The sequence below is a fragment of the Drosophila gunungcola genome, unplaced genomic scaffold (genome assembly GCF_025200985.1).
Source record: "Drosophila gunungcola strain Sukarami unplaced genomic scaffold, Dgunungcola_SK_2 000001F, whole genome shotgun sequence".
Lineage (NCBI taxonomy): Eukaryota > Metazoa > Arthropoda > Insecta > Diptera > Drosophilidae > Drosophila > Drosophila gunungcola.
In genome coordinates, this window is record NW_026453197.1 from 7,246,053 (window position 1) to 7,270,362 (window position 24,310).

General features: G+C 39.3%; 4 protein-coding genes and 1 non-coding gene across 8 annotated transcripts; 3 read left to right on the forward strand and 2 right to left on the reverse strand.

The window, feature by feature from the left end:
* Positions 1-592: 592 nt before the first annotated feature.
* On the forward strand, positions 593-8,646 carry LOC128262730 (thioester-containing protein 1 allele R1). Its single transcript, XM_052997182.1, has 14 exons — positions 593-1,027; positions 3,420-3,597; positions 3,662-4,140; positions 4,206-4,536; positions 4,589-4,872; positions 4,940-5,051; positions 5,108-5,930; positions 5,988-6,116; positions 6,175-6,593; positions 6,653-7,000; positions 7,054-7,231; positions 7,287-7,642; positions 7,702-8,158; positions 8,234-8,646. The coding sequence occupies exons 1-14, from the start codon at positions 942-944 to the stop codon at positions 8,461-8,463; spliced, it is 4,410 nt and encodes a 1,469-aa protein (XP_052853142.1). The 5' UTR covers positions 593-941; the 3' UTR covers positions 8,464-8,646.
* A 397-nt stretch (positions 8,647-9,043) lies between these two features.
* LOC128262733 (sodium- and chloride-dependent glycine transporter 2) lies at positions 9,044-12,812 on the forward strand. The gene is made up of 9 exons (XM_052997186.1): positions 9,044-9,351; positions 10,154-10,449; positions 10,507-10,562; positions 10,853-10,976; positions 11,031-11,364; positions 11,424-11,575; positions 11,818-11,946; positions 12,000-12,200; positions 12,256-12,812. The coding sequence occupies exons 1-9, from the start codon at positions 9,177-9,179 to the stop codon at positions 12,556-12,558; spliced, it is 1,770 nt and encodes a 589-aa protein (XP_052853146.1). The 5' UTR covers positions 9,044-9,176; the 3' UTR covers positions 12,559-12,812.
* Positions 9,614-9,814, forward strand: Trnay-gua (transfer RNA tyrosine (anticodon GUA)). The gene is made up of 2 exons: positions 9,614-9,650; positions 9,779-9,814. It is a non-coding gene; the product is annotated as a tRNA-Tyr (tRNA).
* A 342-nt stretch (positions 12,813-13,154) lies between the features above and the next one.
* Positions 13,155-16,036, reverse strand: LOC128262732 (sodium- and chloride-dependent glycine transporter 1). Its single transcript, XM_052997185.1, has 9 exons — positions 15,670-16,036; positions 15,270-15,401; positions 15,046-15,209; positions 14,885-14,985; positions 14,311-14,780; positions 14,065-14,213; positions 13,879-14,007; positions 13,560-13,766; positions 13,155-13,495 (listed from the first exon to the last, which is right to left on the reverse strand). Exons 1-9 carry the CDS (start codon positions 15,830-15,832, stop codon positions 13,214-13,216), a joined length of 1,797 nt encoding a protein of 598 aa, XP_052853145.1. The 5' UTR covers positions 15,833-16,036; the 3' UTR covers positions 13,155-13,213.
* Positions 16,037-17,172: 1,136 nt separating this feature from the next.
* Positions 17,173-23,154, reverse strand: LOC128261855 (sodium- and chloride-dependent glycine transporter 1-like). Of its 4 annotated transcripts, none has more exons than XM_052995765.1 (11): positions 22,953-23,154; positions 20,557-21,065; positions 19,501-19,632; positions 19,258-19,433; positions 19,154-19,194; positions 18,972-19,092; positions 18,567-18,906; positions 18,350-18,507; positions 18,162-18,290; positions 17,896-18,102; positions 17,173-17,791 (listed from the first exon to the last, which is right to left on the reverse strand). In XM_052995765.1, exons 2-11 carry the CDS (start codon positions 20,915-20,917, stop codon positions 17,531-17,533), a joined length of 1,926 nt encoding a protein of 641 aa, XP_052851725.1. In that variant the 5' UTR covers positions 20,918-21,065; positions 22,953-23,154; the 3' UTR covers positions 17,173-17,530. The 4 variants fall into 4 exon arrangements, with proteins under 4 accessions (XP_052851725.1, XP_052851724.1, XP_052851722.1 ...); XM_052995764.1 differs by having other exon boundaries at positions 20,557-21,095; XM_052995762.1 differs by having other exon boundaries at positions 20,557-21,188.
* Between the last annotated feature and the right edge of the window lie 1,156 nt (positions 23,155-24,310).

Here is a 24,310-nt window from a genome sequence, read left to right on the forward strand (position 1 = left end):
ATTCATAATTAACAATATAGTTGTGTGCTAATTAAAACGTAAGCTGGAATGTACATATGTATGTACATTATGCATATATGTACATTTTATTTGGAAGGTTGATTTTTCTCAAATAGTGTTACATACAGTTAAAAAGATTGGTATTTTTATGCATGGTTATTATATAATTACACATTAATTCTATTGGTTACATTATGAGCATTGCTTTGATTAGGTTTTGTGGGTGGTAATTTTGCTATAAATAAAATAGGTGTCCCAATACAAAAGCTTGACGTTTCCCAACTTCATCAAAGAGAAAAACTATTAGGTTAGGTTATTATATTTTCTTTCTTTTTTTATACTCCTAACATTTTTAAAATGTTTAATTACTTAATAACTTAAATAATAAATTTCTTCATACCAAAGGCACTTGTATTAAAAACTTCAATACCAGTATTTTCGGTTGGTGCGGGTCTTAGCTAAGCGTTGAACAAAACGCTTTCAGGAAAAGCTTTCAAGTGCCCCTAACTTGAATTTGCTTGTATATTTTTTTTGTATAGCTTGTTGCGCCAACCTCTTTGGAAGTTCAATCATAGCAAGAGCATTTGGCGACTTGAGAAATCAGTTGGCAGCGAGCTTTCAAGCGGACAACAGGTGATCGCGAGCGTTCCGCAACAGAGGTGAAAATCGCGAAAAACCAAAAGCGAGTAAAGTCGCTCCAAAAACGCGCACTTCGTCTTGGGCAATCTGCGGTGCTTTTTGGTGCTGCTGCAATCGCGAGTGAGACAGAGTATATATATAAACAACGGGAGTGCGAGGGAGAAGGAGCAAAGCGGCTGCCCACGGCAATAAAGTTCGACTTGATTTTTGTTTTAATATGTGATGCCAATACACAATTCCACAATCAAGAAAACGTGTTTACACTTAATTTGCTAACGTGATTCAAAAAGAAAAGTAACAAAATGCGCCTCCAGGGATCGGATATGGGAGCTATTCCAGTGCTGATCTTAGTCACCGTGTGTTTATTCTACCAAACATCGGCCCAGGGGTTAGTATATCGCACACACACCTCATCCACACAGGTGACACATTGAACAAGCTAACGAAAAATGCAAAAACTATTAAAATTCTGCGAAATGACATCACTTCCATACACTCCAGATGAAGCCAGGAAAACAAATGACTTAGACGGGGAACTCAAAAGATGAGTGCGAACTTCGGGATAATACAATATGCCGCCACGCAGATCTGTAATTAACAACATGTAATCAAGAAATTAGCCCTGGGTTTTATTACTGTCATAATAAGCTGACAAGACCGAAACAAGTCGGGAGATGAAATAACCCGAAGCCAACGCGATTTTTGGAGGCGAATTTGAAACTACCTACGCGTATTAACTCGTTAGGGTGATGCAAGGTGGGAAGACGCTAAAAAGGAAATGCATTCCGATGAAAAAAAAGCTAATTATAAAACTTGGTGAAGGTATCCTAAATTGGTAGATGCTGAAAATGCTGAATGCATTGACATAACAACGTATAATTTTAGTTACTTTCAAATCGGTAACTTTAGTTATATTCTCAACCTATTATTTTAATGAAACATAAGCATTTTTTTCATTTTGGTAAGGATGGGCTTAAGAACAACCTTTTTCCTATATATACTGTTAACTTGGCATCTGAGACAAGTATTAATATAATCTGAAACATAATCATGGTCTTGCCCGCTCGATTCACCCTGATGTTTGAGGTGACACATAAACATGGATTGCTACTTGTGTACTCATTTCCGATGGTTCACCTTGAAAGCTGACCAGTCGATTCGATCTTATAATCACTTTGCCAATTTATTCTGCTATACTATGGCTTACCAAGAACTGTGATTGATCGAGTACTGGCAATACCAGTGGAGGCGTCCACTTCCGCTGCTTTCCTCCTCTTTCTTCGCGAATTCATGATCTGTCATTGAGTTGGCTCGAGTTCAATCTGCTTCCATATATGGGGCACTCATTCAAGGCTTGATTTCGCCAGCTCATATGGGTGAATTTCAACCAATTGATTCTGGATCGGATAGGAGCAGAGCAGCTATAAAATTCACCTGGTTACAATCGTTTAACACCCCATGGCAGAATCAATCAGGTGGAACATCGCAACTGCAACTGGAAACTTGAAGCTTGCATTTTGCGGCCAATTTGAGCAAAAGCGAAATTGTTTTTGCCATTTACCTGCTGGCTGAAAACCGTTTTACGAGACCGACCACCACCGGGGGAACCTGTTTTTTTAGGCTAACAAACGTGACATAAACACAAAAGAAAACTTTTGGTGGGAACAGGTTAGGACCGCCACACCAATTGAAATTAGAACAGGCGGAAAACTGTGAATTACGCCAAAAGCTGGCACAGTTAGGAGTCAGTTCATAAATTTTGCAATTTGGCTACCAACTAAATGAATAGCCCGAAACTTACTGCCAAAACATTAGGGTATAAGTAGCGCCAAAAACAAGTGCTAAATGGAAAAGCTAAATTAAAAAGCCTTGCATAGCTTGAGCAACATGGTTTTTGAATGCCCTTTTTGCAGAAATATTCAAGTGTTTTTTAGTTTAAAAAAAATATATATATATATAACATAGTTAAAGTAAATATTCTCGAAAACTTCAAGCTCAAACATTTGGGTCTCCTTATCATTATTGTTTCTGTTTTTATACAAACCATGTCACTGCCAATTATATTATAACCCCTTAATTATGAAATAACTTAACATAAACATAATACAAAAAAAAAACGTATTGAAATGAGACTCGAAGTCTTTGATTTCTTCGGTTAAAAAGCTACCAAATTCTGCACTTTGAGGAAGAGACAAAAGAAAACCACACAAAAATAGTTATAGCTCGAGCCACTCTGCCGCACTTCCCACAACGCCGACCCCGACTCCGAGCCTTCAACCACTCTTAACCACCTCCAACCATTTCCGACAAATGCCACACCGCAGCGATTGATGCTGACCCGACCGAAGAGAGTTAAAGTACAATACCCCTTTCGGTTTGGGGTATTGTCTTCCGTTAGACGCGTGAATGAATAGCGAAGAAAAGATTCAGATAGCATAACAGCATAGGTGTAATCCACTTATCTACGAACATTAAATCTAAAACTCTTTTTGTGTGCTTTTTGGACGGCAGTCGGCAGTTGTTTTGGAGTAAATGAAAAGTAGTAGGGGCAATTTTCAAAAACTAGATAAATAAGAATAATAATAACAAGAAAACATTAACTGCTCATTTCGTGTGCAGTTGAATTAAAGAAAATAAACAATGGCAAAGCAAGGGGAAATTCATAAACATAGATGTATTAATCTTAGTTTCAATGAATCATATATAAATACGTGTCATCCAAAACGCATTTTTCAATAAATTTAATCTTTTATTTGCTATCATTCTCACAAATGTTACAGTCTGTACTCCATTATTGCACCGAATACAGTGCGTCCGAATTCACAATTTCATGTGGCCGTAAGCTTGCATAATGCACCAGAATCTGCCACTTTCAAAGTGGGAATCCTTGGAAGCTCCTACACGGATTTTAAGACAGTGGAGTTGCGGCCATTTTCCACACAACTTCTGCACTTTGAGGTGGGTATCTATCTTTTGATTATGCTTTAGCAAAAGAGCTCATGTAAATCTTGAAAATCTCTAGATTCCTGCCCTAAAAACCGATCGATATCGTCTCACTGCTGAAGGTCTTGGTGGAGTTCAGTTCACCAACGAGACTCAGCTACATTTCGAACGCAAACAACATACTGTTTTGGTTCAGACAGACAAGAGCATCTACAAGCCAGGCGATCTGGTTCATTATCGTGTGCTTGTTCTTGATGCCAATCTAAAACCTGCTCGAGGTTACGGACGTGTGCATGTGGATATCAAGGATTCGGGTGATAATATTATTCGGAGCTACAAGGACATTCGCCTGACCAACTCAATTTACTCGAACGAAATTCGATTGTCGGATTATCCACGCTTTGGAACCTGGTCTATTGTCGTCGAAGTATCGGAACAAACCCATACACAGACTTTTGAAATCCTTGATCATATTCTGCCCAAATTTGTGGTAGACATTGATACACCCAAGCATTCCATCTATAAGGATGGAAAAATATCAGCCACTGTCAAGGCGCAGTAAGTACTTTATATCTTCAGTGCAAAATTAAAATTGTTCATATCTATGAACATTTTTCAAATAGCTATGCCTTTGGCCAGCCAATTGTGGGCGAGGCCACCCTATCCATTTATCCCACTTTCTTTGGCTCGCTACAACCATTTGTCAACGATTTAATCACCCGAAAAGTTGTACCCATTGATGGTAATGCTTACTTTGAGTTCGACATAGAGAATGAGCTACATCTTAAGCAGGACTATGAAAGGCAGTATCTCTTGGATGCCCTGGTTGAGGAGAAATCCACGGGATCGGTGCAGAACTATTCAACAGTCCTGACGCTCCACTTGAATCACTATCGCGTGGAGACTGTCAAGGTGCCCAGTTACTATATTCCTGGAGTGCCCTTCGAAGCTACAGTAAGTGCATATGTACAATTTATTTTATAACAATAACAATCTTATTTTCCAGGCTCGCATTGTCCGCAATGATGGCGGGCAACTGAGGGATTTCAATCCCCAAATCACCGCCTATTTGACAAATGTTTATGGCAGCAGTGAAATGTATAATCGCACTTCCTACAATTTGGACGCCAGTGGAGAGATCAAGATGAAGTTCACTGTTCCAATCGGAGATCGGGATGAATTCCATTCCATTATTGTCGATTACCAGGGCGTTATTAGTGAGGTGGGAAAGATCCCGAGGAAACATCTGCACAGCAAGAACTACATTACAGCAAAGGTGTTGAATGATAGGTGGGTACGGATAATAGGGTTAATTAGGGCTTATATAAATGCATTTCTAATTTTTGATAATTTTTAGACCCACTGTAAATCAGGAAATCTCTGTGGTAGTGCGCTCTTTTGAGCCCATCAAATATTTTATGTATCAAGTTGTCGGACGTGGCGATATTATTCTTTCTCGCAATGTTGATGTAAGTATTATTTTACTATGAATTTGCTATGATTTAAATAATATCTACTTTTTAAGGTGACCGAAGGTACATTCCACACCATCAAATTCCTGGCTCCATTTGCAATGATGCCTCGTGCCAAGCTACTCGTGTATACGGTAGTAAATGGAGAATTTGTATATGATGAGCAGGTCATACAGTTTGAGGAAAATCTGCTTAATGCGGTACAAATTGAGGCTCCAATTAGAGCACCTCCAGGCCAGGATATTGATATAGGTATCAGCACCAAGCCCTATTCGTATGTGGGTCTCATGTTAGTGGATCAAAATGCCAATGCTTTAAGAAATGGTCACGACATAACCCACCAACGGCTCATGGATGCCCTGCGCTCATACGAATTGAGCGATGTCAATACCCCAACGGGGTCACCTGGCAAGGAATCTGGCGTAATAACCATGTCCAATACAGATTACTTTGTTGAGAAAGAAGCTGAGAGCAGTCCGGCATTAGGGCGAGATATTTCCACCGGTCCTGAAGAAGATAAACTGACCACTGTGCGAAAAACAGACATTGGGCCTGCCCATAAGATCGAGGTTAATACCTTACCTCCTGGCAAGGGGCGATATGCCTTCTCCTATACACCAAAGCCCTTCTGGCACAATCCAAGAGTTCATGTGATGAGAGATCCGGCGGATACGTGGCTCTTCTTAAACATCTCGGCTAGCAGCGATGGAAGGAACTCGATCCACCGTAGGATTCCCAGTGAGATGACTTCCTGGGTTGTTTCCGCCTTTGCCCTGGATCCGGTTAACGGATTGGGACTGTCGGCGCCAAATGGCAAAATGGAGACTTACAAGGAGTTCTACATAACCACAGAGCTACCTTACTCTATTAAAAGGGGTAGGGCAATTGGAAATCATAATTGAATGGATATTAATTATTATTTTACTTTTACAGATGAGCTCATTGCCATTCCATTTGTGGTGCACAACAACAGGGAGAGCGATCTAAATGTGGAGGTAACCTTCTACAACTCTGCTCTAGACTTTGACTTTCCCCAGTTGGATCCCAAGGCCAATCAACCAAGTAAGTCCATGATCAGGTGACTTTATTTAAATTTACTTAAATCCATTTATTTTTATAGAGGTGGAACTCTACAGGCGTAGATCCCTGCAGGTCCCAGGAAAATCGTCCAGGTCTGTCTCTTTTATCGTAACACCCAAGCGAGTGGGTTCGCTTTTGGTCAAAGCAATGGCTGCCTCTTCTCAAGCCGGTGATACTGTGGAGCAAAATCTGCTCGTGGAGCATCCTGGAGCCACGGAACGGGTTAACAGAGGTTTCCTATTTGAACTGAACTCGAATGCTCAGAACAGAAGGAATGTCACCATTGCCGTTCCACGAAATGCTATTCCCGAATCCACACGAATCGAAGTTTCAGCCGTTGGAGATCTGGTGGGCAGCTTAGTGGGTAATCTAGAGAACCTTATACTCCTGCCCACGGGCTGTGGTGAACAGACCATGGTAAACTTTGTGCCCAATCTGATGGTCCTACGCTATTTGGGGGTAAGTAAATGGCAATGAGCTTTAGATCATTACTTAATGTTATGAAATTATTTTTCCAGCGCCTTCGCCAACTCACTCCGGAAGTGGAGCTGCGTGCCACGAACAACCTGGCAGTGGGCTACCAAAGAATTCTGTACTATCGTCATGGTAATGGTGCTTTCAGTGCTTTTGGCTTAGATGCCAAGCGGAGTTCAACCTGGCTAACGGCCTACGTGGCCCGATCTCTACGTCAAGCGGCTCCCTTCATCCAAGTGGATAGCAATGTACTCCAGAGTGCACTGGCGTATCTGGCAAGTGTTCAGTCCGCAAATGGTGGCTTTGAGGAGCGGGGCGATGTCTTCGAGAGATTTGGCGACGACGGCATTAGTTTGACCGCCTTTGTTACGCTGGCTCTAATGGAAAATGTGGTAAGTGAAAGTGCAAACTTACAATGAAGAGATATTTAGTCCATGCTGTCTAGGATCTCTATCCGGAATATCGGAATAACATCAACAAAGCCCTGGACTTTATCACTAGAGGCTTGGATGGATCTGATAATCTGCATGCCATGGCCTTGGGCACTTATGTGCTTTCTCGAGCTAACCATAACGCCAAGGCTGCTTTTCTTCAGCGATTGGATTCGATGGCTACCAATAGGGGTGAGTTTAGGCTTCAAAGTTTTATGAAATTTATATTAAAATAATCCTCTTCCAGATGGTCGCAAGTGGTGGAACAAGACGGCACCAGCTGGTGAACAGCAATCACCATGGTATAATGCCACCCGAAGTGTCAACATCGAGATCTCCGCATATGCGGCCTTGGCTCTGTTGGAAAACAACTTGGTGGGCGATGCCCTGCCCGTTTTGAATTGGCTAATGGATCAGCGGAACTCCAAGGGTGGCTTCGTGGCCTCACAGGATACGGTGGTGGGCCTCCAGGCACTCCTCATGTTTGCCGAACGCTTTTCCAGTCAGGGAAATAACCTACAAATTGGCTTCCACTATGGAGAAGGAGCCGAAACGATTATTAATGTGAATGCTGAAAACTCATTGGCTCTGCAAACGGTGGAGGTAAGTTCGAAATATTTCTACTTGACTAGTATGAAATGGTATATTGATATACTTTTAAGCTACCCAACAACCTTAAAAACCTTAGTGTTTCGGCAACTGGTCGGGGTATGGCCCTGGCCCAAGTTAGCTACCAATATAACACGAATGTGACCAGTGCCTGGCCGCGATTTGTGCTCGATCCCACTGTGAATCGGAACTCGCATGCGGATTATCTCCATCTGTCGGCCTGTGCCAGTTTTGTTTCCGTGGTGGGCGAAACAGAGCAGCGATCCAATATGGCCGTGATGGAGGTTCAGCTGCCCAGTGGTTTTGTTGTGGACAGGGACACACTGCCCACCCTCGAGTCGAGTGAGCGGATCAAGAAGGTCGAGACCCAGAACAGGAACACCAAGGTTGTGATCTACTTTGATTACTTGGACAGGAGGGAGGTCTGTCCCACGCTGCATGCCTACAAGACGGTCAAGGTCACCAAACATCGACCTGTGGCGGTGGTCATGTATGATTACTACGATAGTGGTAAGTCGGTCAAATCGTAGTTTAACACTAATCGTTTACTTATGTTTCAATCATCACTCTGCTTCGCATTTAAAGCTCGTCGTGCCAGACAGTTTTATAGGGCGCCCAAGTCCAACATCTGCGACATTTGCGAACACGCCAACTGCGGTGACCTCTGCGAAAAGGCCGAGAAGCGCGAGTCCAAGCGACCTGATGATTACACGGCGATTGCGGGTCATAATTCAAGTCCGGAGGTCAAAGCAATACCACTTGTATCGATGGTGGTGACGGCTCTGATGATTCTCTTGAAGAACCTCAGCTGTTAGACGATAATGTTATTGCCACAAAACGTGGATCCAACAAGGAAATCGAAGCTTTAACAAAACCCACTCACATAGTCCCTAAGCTAGCCTAATGTATGCCGTGAACTAAACCTGATACAAGTACATCTAACGATGCTAAAGTGTTGCCAATAAACTGTTATAACGTTTACTAAAACCTCAACGAAATGTTTAAAAATCATTTTTTGATTGACAATAATGGTGAGCAAATCTTAAAAGCTCAGTAATTTAGTTTTGTTTGGTAAAGCGAACAAATTTTGCAAATTTTTATTTGTATTGTTTTGTAAGTTTATTTATTCATCTGGCGTACTGTTGTCTTCAAATAATATGATGAACCCTAATGCTACTGGCTTATTTACTTCAATTAGAGCGATAGTCACAACACATTGGTATTTGTTCAACATTTTTAAAATGACAGTATTACTTTAACAGATACATTGTTTTTAATATAATACTTTGTTCTTAACAAAAGTGAATTTTAATATAATCTGTATAATGCTATTGTTATAGTATTGTATTTAATTTTTATTTTCGCTATAAAGTTTTTTTTTGTTTTTTAGTTTTGCTTTTTGTTTTTTTTTTGACTGACAGAAACCATTTTGGGTTGACAGCTTTAAATAAATAGTGTACAAATATAACTCCACCCACAATTGCCTGTGGTCCAGCATGGTAAATTCGTTGTGCAGACTTAAGTGACAATGGCCAATCAACCGACCCCGACGCAACCACCGCGCAAGGAGAGGCGCATCGAGCGGGACGAGAACCGTGGCCAGTGGACGTCGAAGTGGGAGTTTGTCCTCTCGCTCATGGGCTATGCCATCGGTATTGGCAATGTGTGGCGCTTTCCCTATCTGTGCTACCGCAGTGGCGGCGGTAAGTCTTCACCAGCCATCCAACAGCTAAACATATACAGAAACAGACACAGCCACCACCCAACCACCCACATTCACCCACCGTCGTCCATCAAATCGATGGGTTAGCTCAAGCTCTTAAAATAGCGCAGCCAAAATGACGTCAGCAAACGAGAGTGCAGCACTGAGTGGTGGCGGTGGTTATTTTTAGGCTATAGCTTTCGAGTGAAAGCTGGCAAAGCTTCAGCACTCATGATGGCCATCTGGCCAACCGAACGGGGACGCCTTCGATAGCTCAGTTGGTAGAGCGGTGGACTGTAGAGTTTCCGATCCTTGATGATTCGAGTCAGGCAGGGCTCTGGGCCAAACAATACCAATTCGCCCAGATACCGCCTGCTCCTGTATCATCAGTTACTTGATGCGCAATATGTAATATGTAATATGTTGAAATCCATAGGTCGCTGGTTCAAATCCGGCTCGAAGGATGCTACTTTTTGGGTCCTTTATTCTTTTTTTTTCCGTTTGTCTTTTGCAAGAAATGTTGTCACAGTGTTTTTTTTACTTATTTGTATTACATTTTATGGCTTTCCCAATTTTATTTTACCGTATTATATTTTTTTTTACAAATTTACTCAAAACAATGAATTAGTTTGCTGATGTTTTGGAAAAGAAATCCACTATTATTCAAATGCACAACCATAATTTAAAGTATAAAATACGAACGTATACTTGTTTTTTTGCATTTTGTATTTTTTTGTTTGTCCTGTACTTTCTGAATTTCGTTAGAAGATTATTCTTTTTAACATATTTATCATCTTTTTCAGCCGCCTTTCTCATCCCCTACATGCTGATGGTTATTTTAGTCGGTATTCCCCTATTTTATATGGAGGTTTTAATCGGACAGTTTTCGAGCACTGGATGCACGGGCATGTTCCGCCTGGTACCCCTCTTTAAGGGAACTGGAATCGCTCAGGTTGTAGTGAACGCATTCTGCGTCTGCTACTACTCGGTGATTATATCGTACCCCATTCGCATGATATCCTACTGCTTTTTCAAGAAGGTGCCATGGGAGGACTGCCATAATCCATGGAACACCGACGATTGTGTAGCCGGACCTAACGTGAGTTATTAAACTAAGAATATTATCCACGTTATACTGTCAATTTCGATTCTTTAGTTGGGCAAGCAAAATAGTACTGAGGGATTTAACACTGCCGCCGACGAGTTCTTTCAGTGAGTGCCAAAAATTTTGACAGTATTTTATTTAATTTGCATCTTAGCATAGACAAATTTGCATATTTTTCAACTCTAGCCATTTTCTTTGCATATGAATATAAAAATCCTTTCAAAGATGAACACATTTTCTTAGATTACTATATCCTCTAAATAATTATGGTGTACCTATATATTCAAATTTGTTAGCCTTGTTAGCAATAACAATAGCAATAGCTTTCTAGTTTTTCTCTTAATTTTAAACAGCAGCCGAATATTAGATAGTAAAGTTCAATAATTATCTCTTTTAGCCTAGAAGTCCTTAGAATCTCATCAAACATCTCCGAGTTGGGCGGCATGGTGTGGCAACAATTACTAAGCCTGCTGGTCACCTGGATTATTATCTACCTGTGCTTAATGCGCGGAATCAAATCAGTGAGTATTGCAGTCCGGGTGATGATTGATCGAACTTAAGCCCGTTAAATACAGGTGGGAAAAGTCGTATACTTTACGGTCCCCTTTCCCTACGTCCTGCTCTTCATCCTGCTCGTCAGAGGTGCCACATTACCAGGGGCCTGGTCGGGCATCAAGTTCTACCTGTATCCCGAGTGGCATCGACTGCTGGACCTCAAAGTCTGGGCCGATGCCGCCGTTCAGATGTTCTTCGGCATCGGACCCGGCTGGGGTGGTCTCGTCAATATGGCCAGTTTTAGCAATTTTCGGAACAATGCCAAAAACCAATCGATTCTCATAGTTTCAGTCAATGTGTTCACCAGCATCTTTGCCGGCTTTGTGGTCTTCTCCGTGCTGGGTTTCCTTTCGGGTAAGGCCTTTTTTTGATAAATACATAGTGCTACGTCATCAGTGGTCGTCAATCCAAAGAAAAGACAAGCATACCCGTGGAAGACGTGGCCACCGGTGGAGCGGGACTGGCATTTGTCACCTATCCGGAGGCCATTGCCATGCTGCCAGTTCCACAGCTCTGGGCGCTAATGTTTTTCGCTATGCTCTTTCTGCTAGGCATCGACAGTGTGGTAAGTTTGGCATTTATATAATTATTTATTTGCCTTATTGTTGCCTAGCATGACAAGTTTTGTAATTTAAAAATTATTATTATTAATATCTAACTGATGACAAAGTGTAGAGCGTTAACAAAATACAGTAATTATAAGATAGATTTATGTTATAAGTTTAAATTTAAATTTCATCACTGGATTTAGCAATTAGGCCATTTTGAGATCACCAAATATCTATCTAACTCTGTTCCAATCCACAGTTTGTACAACTGGAGTCCATCATGTCATCCATTCAGGATGAGTGGGCGTGGGTAAGGAAGCACAAATGGAAATTGACCCTTACTTCTTGCTTCGTTTTTTTCGCCCTCTCCTCGATAATGTGCACAAATGTGAGTACCGCATGGACTTTACTTCGTCATTCATTTTCTATCTCATATTACAGGGTGGCATGTACATCCTACAATTGTTTGACTGGTACTCTTCGGCTATAGCAGTAATTGTTATCTGTCTGGTGGAGATTATTATGGTAGCTTGGATTTATGGCATTAAAAACTTTATGCTAGATACAGAGTTTATGCTCGGTAAAAGGCCAAGTCTATATTGGAGGATCTCGTGGCAGATTATCACTCCCATAGTCTTAATCGTAAGTAGTTTCGATTGATTCAGCATCAACAACTAAATGGTGTTTATGCCCACAGTTTATTCTCATTACAAGCATCGTGTTCATTAGAACAATCACCTACAACGGCGTTTCGTATCCGGATTGGGCCGTTTATATAGGCTGGGCTAGTTTCGTAGCATCAGTCATGTGGATACCGCTCTACATATTCTATATCATGATCCGCAAGCGTGCCACATTGTGCGAAAGTCTGAAGAAGCGTCTCAAGCCCTTGGATTGGACGCCGGCGGATCCGCAAGATCGGGCAGACTACGAAGCCTTTCGGAGGCAGCGACAAATGCCGGCATTTATGTCTGACACAGACATGGAGGGCACCAAATAGATTTATTTATTTATTTATTATTAACACTTAGTTAAGTAATCTTACTGGAGTAACTGGAGCTATTAGGCTGAGTTCAAAAATATTTCAGAGGCAGGGGCTGCGCCAAGACAACCTCAATATTTCGCTAGCTGACTCGTTGGAAATATATATATCCGAAGATCCACAGAATCACCAAAAAGTACTATGAAATGTAGCAGACTGTAACATCCAGTTTCAAGTCAGTTTCAAATAAAAATACTTACCAAATTCGCTGATTCCATTGCTGTTATATATGCTGAATCACAAAAAAAAAACAAAAAGAAAACCTAAATGTATATATATTTTTAGCTTTTTTATTTCAAAACAAGAAAGGATCCTTACTTCGACAAGCCTATGTTGTTTAGCCCTTTTAAATTCTATGTAAATTTTTTTCAAATTTAAATAAAAAAGATCAAGGATATATTGCTCACTATGATATTCGCCAGACAAAGTATGCAGCCGCAAAGTATGCCTTGCTTATATGGAGCACATGATTGAATACGTTTCCCAAATATAGTTCATCAATCTTTTCAATATAATTTCGAGTATGATACTTTTTTTTCAAACAATACTCATAATTTGTTTTATATAGATATTTAAATTTCGATGCCAAATACATTTGTTATTGTATCGCTACTTAATTCACCTCCTCCGTAACTTCGAAGAGCTGGTGGGTCATCTCGGTGTTCCCGACAGCTTCCTCGTACTGCTGGCGGTGCTCCATCTCGACCGGATACCAATCCGTGGGTCGACAGGTGCGCTTAAACCGCTCGCAAAAGGTGCCCGTGCTCTGGTAAAGGTAGTAAAATCCGTAGCCAGGTATTGCCAGAATGGGTAGCGCCACCAATAGAATGGACATTACGAGCACTGCCACTGAAGAGTAAGAGTGCTCCATTAAGGACAAGCCTATTCCCGACAGCTAGTAGAAAAAAAATAAAATTTAAATACAAATATATAGACAGTGTTGTTAATCCAATACTAACCAGACAAATCACTAATATAAATGGAGCTATGAAGCGAAGTATAAAAATCTTCCATGATGCAAAGGGCTGACCCAACATAAACTCAATATCGCGCTGGAATCGTTCTCGGCCGTAAATCCACAAAACCACCAAAAGGAGCAGCAAATGAAGGAGACTGTGTGAGAATATAGCATCAAGTCCCAAGGCAGAAAAGAAAGTAATTCCATGCTAAAGAATTAAGGAGATATAACACTTTTAACATAATATTTTGGGTTTTAAGAATTTTCTAGATATCCCAGATTTTTAATTTAAGATAATTTTTTCAAGCGTATATACTTACATTTGTACAAAAGAAAAAGGAACAGGCCGCAAGGCCACCAATAAGGCCGAAAGTAACCTCCTGTTTTTTGGCTCTAAGTTGCTCAAATTCATCAAACAAACTTTGCAGGAGAGTAAAGATTTGTGTAGTCTGCAATGGAAAAAGTTTATTAAGAAATATAATAGTTTCTAGCAAAATTTCACCCACCATTACGATAAGAGCAGCCATCAATAGCATAAAATAGTAAATAAAAGTCCACAGATTCGGCCAATCCATTGAGGCCAAGGCAGAAGCACTGGACAAAAACAACAGCCAATGGGCCATTACATGAGTGTTGAACGAACCTTCATTGAGTTCTGCAATTAATTTAAATTAATTTAAAGCCTACTTTTAGCTTACTTTAAGGACGAAAAAACAGGCTTAAAAAAATATTACAAAATAAAATGTAATTACCATTATAGTAACGATCCAGCATAAATGAAACCATTCCAAACATGATGTAAATAAAAATCTGTCCGAAGGAAATAATCCAACTGTATGACATGATGTTGGTCTTGAACCCATTAAAACTGGACAGGGCAATCACACTGCCCCAGCCAGCTCCAAACGCATGTAGTACCATGACAAACGTTGCGGGAACTCCCATTGCAATATCCTCTGCCCTTGGAGTCATAAATTTCTTTAGCCCCAGAATAGCACCTGGAAGAAACAGAAAACGCACAAAGCACACCAAAAGCAGGGCCAGGGTCCCAATAACCATGTAACGTATGAGTTTTCCGAACTTGGCAGTTTCAGAGAACTTATAAAAAATAATGGCAATCAGCGCCCAAACCACGACAAAGAGGCCCACAAAATGCCAGGATAGCTCATAGTCCTCAGTCAAATCCGGAAAACTTTCTTCTCGAATACTGTCAAAGTGATTTCTGTAAAAAAAATTAATTGTGTAGAAGGTTTAATAACGAAAGCAAAGCAAACTATAAATTGGATGTATAAATTTGTGTAGCGAGTGTGTGCAATTAAAACTTACTGAAAGTAGAGAACCGAAGGCACATGAAGAATTTTTCCGAAATAGTACGTGTCGTTTTCCATGCTAGCTAAATCTTCCGCAGTCGTTGTAATATTACACACCTTAAAGCAACATAAAAATATTATCATTTTTTAATTTAATGATTTACACAAAATTCCTACAGTCGATTGCCCAGAGGAATCATTATACCAAGACTTTAGTCCTTCACAGCTCCACGGTAGAGTGGGTCGAAAAGAGTTAACCATGAAGAGGAGCGGAACAGCAGCAAAAATACTATAGTAAATGAGCATGGCGATGGTCAGAAAGAAGCTCACATATCCCATGCCTAAAATTCATATTTATATATAATTTAATATTCCATCTCTTTGACAACATCGTTTCTTACCTTTGAAAAAAGGAGAGAGGCGAAAGGCTGAGATAAAGCCACTGCTAGAGAACTGGCCCATGAAGGAGTGAATGACCATGATTGGAACCAAGTAGATCACCATGTATACATAGTAGGGCATCATTCCAAAAACTAGAAAAATGAAAATTAAATATTCCAAATCTTTTGTGTTTTTGCTCTAAGCAAAATTCATCATAGCATATTCAAAATTACTTGTCCAAGAAATCAATAAATATTATATATATAATCCTATATATATTTCGTTATGAGCCAATGTGTCATATGTCAGATCTGTAGGTAAGAAATAGAATAAGCAGTGCAACGCCCCTAAATAGATTAGACTAACCCTGAACTTATCTGCTATACAATATACGTACTGCGAATGAAAACCATTACTTACGGCCCATATCGAAGAAGAACCAATACGAGGCCACAAAAACATCCAATTTCAAAGCTAATCCAAAACAGGCAAAAATATAGTCCGTGGGTTTTTCCCATTTCCCTCGATTCAGATCGGGAGTAAAGGGCTTGAGGCCACTGCCATATGATGTTTCATATACCATGTTGCGATGCCAATATTTGGCCCTGACTAAAGCGAATACAAAATTAATGAAGGTTTCTTAAATGCAAACAAGATCCGATTTTATATGCGGATAAAGATATTATTATTATATGTTTTTGTGAACGGCAAACGATCCGCGAGCGCTTTGCTTTAAATTGACGGACTAATTAGTAGAACCGATGCCGGCGAACTGAACCCGATTGCGACAGCAAGCTGCTGTTCAGCTCATTTCACTGGATGAAGATGCACATGCTCTTTCGCTCACGATTCATACCATTCAGATTCATTCTGAAATACTTAAACTCGCTATATTGCATTGGCTTACTTTAAAATTTAAAGGCATAAAATAAAAAGAAAATATAAGGGTATAAAATAATTACCAGTGACCAACAGCTCTCATTTCAGCCATATCAAAATAATAAAAAATATCAAAAGTGTAAAATGACATCATGAATTTTGTTAGGGTATATTCATCCCCGATCATGACTAGTCTTCTCTGTTATTTTATTTTAAATTTACATTATCAGAGCTCTTATATTTGTGTCTGTCTCACTTGCGTTCGCCTATCGTCGTGCATTGCCAAGTTCGTTTCGAAGAGGGAACTGGAAACTGATATTTTTGTGCTCGGAAAATGGGCAGACAAACAGCCGCAATGTCATCAGAGCTGGGGAAAAACTCAATGAGCAATGCAAAAACAAGTAAAAACATTGCTCTTGCTTTTGAATTAAATTATGTGCTGATTAAGTGTTACGCATTGAATCACTTATATTCGTTTCGCTTGGACTCCACGAGGCGTTCTTATTGATTGATCTATAAATTGATAATTGAAAGATGGTCTTACCTAGTGTTATCAGTTTTCAAATGACTAAAAATTTAAATCGGAGGCATAATAGAAACTATTAAATATGTTTAAATTGTATAAAGCTAATTTATATGTGCAACATTTGCTCTGAGATAACCTTGGTGAACCTTTCCACTTTTTAAAAATGGTTTTTTGTTTATAAATAACTATAGGAAGCTTCAGAAGCTTTAAAAGCTATTTCTATCAAATCAATCATTTATTTCAGTAGAAAATGCAATTTTTTCTTGTTGAGCAAGTCCAAAAGTTTACAATGCCATCCCATTTATTTTTTGTTTTCTTCTTAGCTTCTTTTGTAGTTTATCTGGACGTATAGCCGCCTTATAAAATTTTGAGAAATACCTTGAGCGGAATGGTATGTAAACAAAGAACGGTTAAATTGAATCACTTTTAAAATTCAAATGATTGTCAATAATATGAGTTCTTAAAAGCCATTAAATCATTTTATTTGCACCTAAAAAGATTCCCAATTGTCAATCACATTACGTAGCTAAAAGGTAAAACTTTATTAATTCGTAACAATATTTTTTGGCCGAAGCTTGTTGAACTTTTTAGTGGGCAACTACTAAATATCACCAGTTTATAGTTCACTATAGCTAGCATTTGGAAAATATCAGTACAATTCCATTTAAAAATCAACGATCACCGTTTGCACTTGATCTGCATATATGTACATATGTACAATCGTGCGCGAGTGTGTAGTTTTTTTTTTCGGGTGTAAGTGTGTAAGTGTGACCGCTTATGGGTGTATAATAAAAGTGAGTTCAGTTCAGTTCCTTTGTCATGTGGCGACGATTAAAGTGTTGAGTTTTGATCTAAAGAGTATTCGTTAATTAGGCACTATGTGGTATTGGCATTGGCATCGATCACCAGCATCTCGGAGATGCCCATGATTTCCTCGTAGAATCGCCGGTTATCCGCATCCACCGGATGCCAGTCGTGTGGTGCGAGGCACTGTTGCAATCGCTGGCGCCAATCGCCGTTCGTCCGCGACACCTTAAAGACCATATACGATATGGCCGTCAGGAGAATCAAGCCCTGACTCACATAAATCAGGACATCGTCGACCTTATCACGTAGAAGTAAAAAGCTGAGTTGAAACTGCCAAAACGAAAAATATTAGTATTATTATTTTAAATATATTTATATATTTATATATAATGATAATAAGACATTCTTACAAGTGATCTCAGCCGACTACTTACCAAACAAAGACCCAGAAAAATGGGCGTGGCAAAGCGGATAAAGAAAATTTTGAAACTTGAGATCGTTTTGCCCAGCATAAACTGCAAATCGCACTGGAAACGCACTCGACCATAAACCCAAGTGGTCATCAGAAGAAGCACTCCTGAAATAAATACGTGGCTGAAAACGGCCAAATTGGGCAGCTGGGTCAGCTGACTAAAGCCCAACTGAAATGGAGAATGCAAAATTATATAAATGTGCCATAAAATGGCAGTCTCTTACCCACCTGGGTACAAAAATACACAGAGGAGGCTGTGAGGCAGAGGACTAGAGAGCAAATTACTGTTGTTCTTCTTGATCGCAGCGTCTCGAACTCATCGAACAAAGCAGTAAGAACGTTCATCATTTGGATGATCTACAGAAATATATAAACAATATAGAAGTTTGTGCATATGAACAAGAAACAAAACTCACCAGGGCACATATTTCCGATAAGAATATCATGCCAAAGAAGAGAACAGCCCAGAGATTTGGTGTGGTGGTAAACCGTCCAAACAAATAGGAGAAACAAAGGTAAAGGAACTGCATATGATGCTTCTCATCCACATGTAATGGCATCATGCCCACATGATCTATAGAAACAATTAAGCAAATAGTTGTATTTAAGGTATTAATTCATGTATATACCCACCTTCAAAGTGATCGTGGGCAACATTGCAGCAGAGAAGACCCATCAATCCGATCGTGATATGAGTTAGACACACCCAGGTGCTTAATCTTTCGGCATCGCTGCGGAAGCTGTTGTAACTGGACAGGGTTATAATACTGCCCCATCCGGGTCCCAAGGCCACTCCGGCCATCAGAAGGGCGGTGCGCGATGTGGCCATTACGCTCGTGAAGCTGTCCAACTGGGGCATCCAATAATATTCCAGGGTGTCAAAACTAACTCGTTTGTGAATAACAGCGTACAAAAACACAGCCAGAAAAGAGCCGAACATCAGCACACAGGAACATCGCAGGGTTTTACCAATCTAAATAAGAAACAATAGCATTTAAAAAATTGTAAAGACATTGAATTTAATAATATTCTACTCACAAAAGCGACTGGCTTGAGCAGCATGGCCAGAACCAGCAGCCAAATGGCCAAAACGCCTATTAGCATGGACCATGATATGCTCAATGAACCGGAACCTTCTTCAGTAGAGGCAATCGCCGATCTTTAAATTTAAATTAAATAAATTTTAGATCAGTCTACACTAAATTTGATCATTCACTCACCTAAAGAACTCAACAGTGGAATGTGGAGCGACCGTGTAGTCCTATAAATTCAATATATTAATAACTAACCAGAAAAGAAACCCTAACAAATCCTTAATACTCACATCGACATCGTAGTTATCGTGTAAGGAGCATTCCTTGGTATTCCAAGTGTTGTTGCAACTCATCCAGGGTATTACCTTATGTAGGGAATTCACGGTATAAATAAGTGGCACAACAGATCCAATGCTGTAGTAGGTTAAAGTGCCTAGATTGAGCATCAGAATAGCATAGCCGATGCCTAAAAATATGCCACGAAGGTTGAATTTACAACAGACTCGCTGGCGAAAGTGTTGCAGTTACCTCACCTTTGAATATGGGCGCCACCCGAAAAGCTGATATATTTCCAGATGATGAGAATTGTCCCAGAAATGCTTGGATCAAAAATATTGGCAGCGAGTAAAAGAACATTCCCATGAGGTAGGCGATTATGAATAATACTGCGGGTAAATAAAAATATATAATTATATATAATATTATAAAAAGTTTTTATAAGCATAATATTAAAAACAAAAATAATATTTCTCCATAGGAATATCCTACATTACTACGAAAATTATATAATTATTCACAAAGGGATTTATCTTATTTGTGGAGAGTGTTTTAAAGCCCTATTGAAGCCTGACTACTCTTAGTTATTATAAATCCATTGCACATAGCTAAAATGTATATTCTATAGTGATTTATCGTGACGATGTGTCATTATTTAGCTTATCTTAAATATGGTGAGCAATGCAATTATGTAATTGGCTAATAATGGCCAATCACCATCGAATAAATCGATAAAAAACCAGTTTTTGAGATAATTGAGCTCGGCTAATGACCGGTCTACTTACTAAGCTAGGATTCTGGAATAGTTGTTTTGTATTTTGTGATGATCCCAACCCCTGCTGTTCACCTTATCGCTTGCGAAATATAAATATTGTTCAAAGTAAACGCAAAATGCCGTCATTAACGCAGCTAAGATAACCTTTGCTTTAGTTAATTGAATTTTATTGATAACTAATGGCAATGGGATCAAAAGTGGGAAAAAAAACCTTAGCCAATACACAGAAAAAAATATAACAATTATTCAAAAAATCGTATTTTTATAAAGGTATATTCTTACTATTTGTTAATTAGTAAAAAAGTTGTGATTTCAATTTTAAATAATAATATGCCTAAAACCACTTTAACTTGTTCTGTGTATTTGCACATGAATAATTTAAAGTTAATATTCTGGACATTCCCAGATATTTTAAAATATATAGAAGTATTATTTTGCATAATTTTCTTTCAGTGTGTACTTACTTACGAGTGCACTTATTAAATACTACAAATCAAAAGTACTACGCAAGTTTTATACAATGTTAAACGGTACTTACACCAACCGCCGTGCAATACACCAAAGGTGGAGAGTTCGGAGAAGATCAGCGAACTGAAGGCATGGGTACAGCTGGCGAAGTAGAAGTCCGCCGATTTGGCCCAACGACCCCGTGATTTGTCGTGCCGATAGGGTCGCTCCAAGGTATCATAGGCACTGCCTGATCTTACCGCCATGCTGTGCACCTGTCGATTCCGGATTCGACGGGCGGCAGACGCCAAACTGCCACCCATTCCATTTCCGGACTCCATTTCCACGCCCCCTCCCGTAAAATCTCCGGATAAACCTGCACCATGTTCGCTGTTTTCACAGTCGCCCAGGAGCATGCAGTTGTTGAGCTGCTCACCGCAGATGCCCTTCATGGTGGCTCATCCAGTGGCCACCAGGTGGGAAAGCCCAAAATACTTAAAACTCTCAAGTCTCAATTAAAATGGACCAGCTGCTTTTCGTTCCAAGTTCATGCCGTTTTGTTCCGCTTTTGTTTTGCTTCGTCTTTTTTGGCAGTCTGACCTAGTTTTTGAGCAGAATTTTTCTGGGTCACTTCACGAAGAACAAGTAGTAGAAATCAGTGCTTTAGCTTATCTTCTAATATGCTGTTATTGCCACCGGCGGCTTCACCCCGCAATTGTAAACCTTATTCGAAATTAAACCCGATTTTGATTACTCCGGGCGCCAAGCAATCAGCTCCGATGTTCAGCGGCAAATGATGCTAGTCGATGGGGATTGCCGTTCTCAAGCGACGCCAAATGAAGCAGAATTATAGGCAACACCAACAACTCACAAATTTAATTAAATATATAAGTCTTTGTACGTAGTTTTTCGTGCAATGCGTATGTGAGTGCCAGTGAGTGTCCAGCGATTACACGCGGCGTACAGTGGGACAGATGCTTACAAAATAACAAAATAAAATTAAAATTATGGTGGCTAAGAAATTAAATTTATATTTTCTGAAACTCTACAATTTTTATAAAACTTAACATAACAAGAAACAACACTTTAAGCAACGGGAAGTGTATCATGATATTTCAATTGTGATAGTGTTTTGATTTTGTTATTTCTTAAAAAACATTTATGATTTCACTGTTTTAGCAAATAAAATAAACAATTTATAAAATGTTTACTAATAAATACTAAATTATCTCTTAAAAATAAAAACTTCACAAAAAAAAATTCCATTTCTTAGTGAAAATGTTTAAATTTTAATACTAGATTGTTCCGACAATGGTTCCGATGGTTCCGACAATTCTTTAAATCTGCCGTACCTATGCTATTATCAGTATCGCGAAACAAAGAAAAATTCCAACAGAAGGGGAATCAAAACAAAGTGAAATTTATTTTTAAAAACAAAGCCATCGAACAGAATTTAATCGAATCGCATCGCATCGCATCGAAACAAAACAATGTGGATGAAAATAAATCGAAAAGAAAAGAAACAAAACGAATGGCTAAGTGAACGGGGGCAATGGACAGCTGATGGTTCTCTTTCCCACCCTCACTTCCACTCTCTTCGCACACAATGCCGGTGGCCTACGGAGCGTATACTTGACATTGCTCATTCGCACGAGTGGTGAGCTCCAGAGGCAGCTCTTTCGTTCTCTCTTGCCCGAAAATGTTTCAACAAGTAAAACGATAAAAAGCGGAGGGACTGTGTAATTGGGTGTGCGAAAATCAGCTGTTTTTTGTTTTGCACTGTGTGCATTGTGTAATTCATGCGAAAATTTCAGTTTCTTTTACATTTCTACGTTTCTCTTTCGCACTTCGGACAGCGATGACGCTGTTGATTTGGTGTGGCTCCATTTATGAGTAAATTAGTGAGTGCACCGAATGCGGCGAACGTGTCCAATTAGTCGAATCGGAATGTTTACAAACAAACACTTCAGTGTGCGCAATAAATTTGCAAAAAAAATGTATATGGCCAAGAAGAAAGCACACACAAATTATGCACAATGAAAAAAACATGGCTAAACATTCTTTAATAAAAAATGTCTGTATAATTTATTATAGATCTAACAAAAAAAAAGGTTTATTGTTAATTTAAATAGAGACATTTATATTAGCTTGGTCAAAACGACTGATTACAAACTTCAATGCAAATCCATTTGTTTTAATTCCAGAAAAAAAATAAAAACTTTGAAAAAAATGGCAAACAAGAATTTTTCCCTGAGTGTGCATAAATATTTTGTTTGCTTGTGAGCAAAAGACGCAAAAACTTGGCGTCTCAAGTGTTGGCCAAGTCTGTGGGCAGTACCTAGCCCTCCCGTCGTCATTCCTTCCCTTTCTCCACAACTTTTCTCCTTTTCACGAAGACTATGCACATAGAGATAATAATATTGGCGCCATGTAAACTCAATGTGTAACGTTATCATCCGCTGGTAATCTCAACCATCTGCAACTCACATTTGCATGCACCTGCAAGCACTGCACTTTTCTATTTTGTCCAGGCGTCACTTTTTGCAATCACGCACGACACTCCTGCAAACTTGCACTGCGCGAATGCTAATCCCAAATCGAAATCTCGATCTAAACCCGAATCGGAATCTGCTGCGACTGCGACGCACGTTGTCGGCGCGTCTGCCAGCGAACGACTGAAAACTGAAGAGTAAAAACTCAGCCAGATAGTCGCCGAATGTCAGACGAATGCGAATGTTGTTGCTGTTTTTGCTGGTGTTGCTGCTGTTGCTGCTGCGACTGCTGTTGCTGTTGTGTTACTGCAGATGGTGCTGCTGTCTCTTATCGCATTTGCTACTTTGTGCCAATTTTACTCTTCGGGAGAAATGCAAAAGAGTGACAAAAAAAGAGAGCGATTTAAGCATTAGTTCTATTTTAAATGCTCTACAGGTAAATTGAGTCGGAAATAACTGTGAAAATAGCTAAGAGCTTTCAAATTGATTATTTTTAACATCAAGTCCAATGAACTATTTTAAAGACCTTAAACTGCATGAACTTGCCTGATTAAAAAAAAAACAAATAAATTTATAAAAAAAGCTATGGATTGTTTTGTTAAAATATATAAATAAAATGTTTTAATAATGTGATAATATAACTTAATTAAAATAAATTTATAAATACATTTATTTTAGCAAATTTTAATTATTTTCTCCCTTAACAGTCAATAGAACAATTTGTCTTATATTTATATGTTGAAACGTCAAAAATACAAATCAAAAAAAGCCAAAGAGTTGTCTTATTAAGCTTTCTATTATTTATTTTCTATTAATGTAATTTCAATTATTCCATTAAAATACAAATAAAGTAGTGGTTTTTACCCCCATGTGTTATAAATTTTCTAAATTACATATATGTACGAACACAAAAGCACGCCAAATTGGAATTGACCCCGCGACTTCTGTGTGATTTTCTCTTTGCCGGTCAATTACTGGCTATTGCCAAAACGAAGCCCGGTAGGAAATTTCTTGCCATTTTCGAGCCGGACTCCAAGTAAGGGGAGACTGTCGACACGATTGACGCTTGACTCTTGGCCGCCGGCGTACAATAAATCATTGCACACAGTTCAATACTGCCGATTCAATCGCAATCGACACTGCAGAGAACAAAATTTTTTATACTAAATATGTTTTGCATCAAACAAATTTTAACTTAAGTCTACCTACTGCTAACCAATTTATAAGGTGGGTTTTCTTAAAATTACAAATATTTTGCACAGTGTGTTTTAGAAAAGGTGTGGTGCGAAAAAGTTGAAGGAAGTTCGAGACGGACTGTTATTGATACACTGACGCATTTCATTCAACGGCCAA

Coding starts and splice junctions, on each gene's coding strand:
- LOC128262730 (XM_052997182.1), top strand. CDS start 942: ATGCGCCTCCAGGGATCGGATATGGGAGCTATTCCAGTGCTGATCTTA. Junction 1,028..3,419: donor TACCAAACATCGGCCCAGGG/GTTAGTATATCG, acceptor CAAATGTTACAG/TCTGTACTCCATTATTGCAC. Junction 5,931..5,987: donor ACCTTACTCTATTAAAAGGG/GTAGGGCAATTG, acceptor TTACTTTTACAG/ATGAGCTCATTGCCATTCCA.
- LOC128262733 (XM_052997186.1), top strand. CDS start 9,177: ATGGCCAATCAACCGACCCCGACGCAACCACCGCGCAAGGAGAGGCGC. Junction 10,977..11,030: donor TAATGCGCGGAATCAAATCA/GTGAGTATTGCA, acceptor CGTTAAATACAG/GTGGGAAAAGTCGTATACTT. Junction 12,201..12,255: donor TCACTCCCATAGTCTTAATC/GTAAGTAGTTTC, acceptor TTATGCCCACAG/TTTATTCTCATTACAAGCAT.
- LOC128262732 (XM_052997185.1), bottom strand. CDS start 15,832: ATGGTATATGAAACATCATATGGCAGTGGCCTCAAGCCCTTTACTCCC. Junction 15,402..15,669: donor GTTCTTCTTCGATATGGGCC/GTAAGTAATGGT, acceptor TCATTTTTCTAG/TTTTTGGAATGATGCCCTAC. Junction 14,214..14,310: donor GCTGGATCGTTACTATAATG/GTAATTACATTT, acceptor AATTAATTGCAG/AACTCAATGAAGGTTCGTTC.
- LOC128261855 (XM_052995765.1), bottom strand. CDS start 20,917: ATGAAGGGCATCTGCGGTGAGCAGCTCAACAACTGCATGCTCCTGGGC. Junction 18,907..18,971: donor TGCTCAAGCCAGTCGCTTTT/GTGAGTAGAATA, acceptor TTTCTTATTTAG/ATTGGTAAAACCCTGCGATG. Junction 18,103..18,161: donor CTGTGTATTTTTGTACCCAG/GTGGGTAAGAGA, acceptor TCTCCATTTCAG/TTGGGCTTTAGTCAGCTGAC.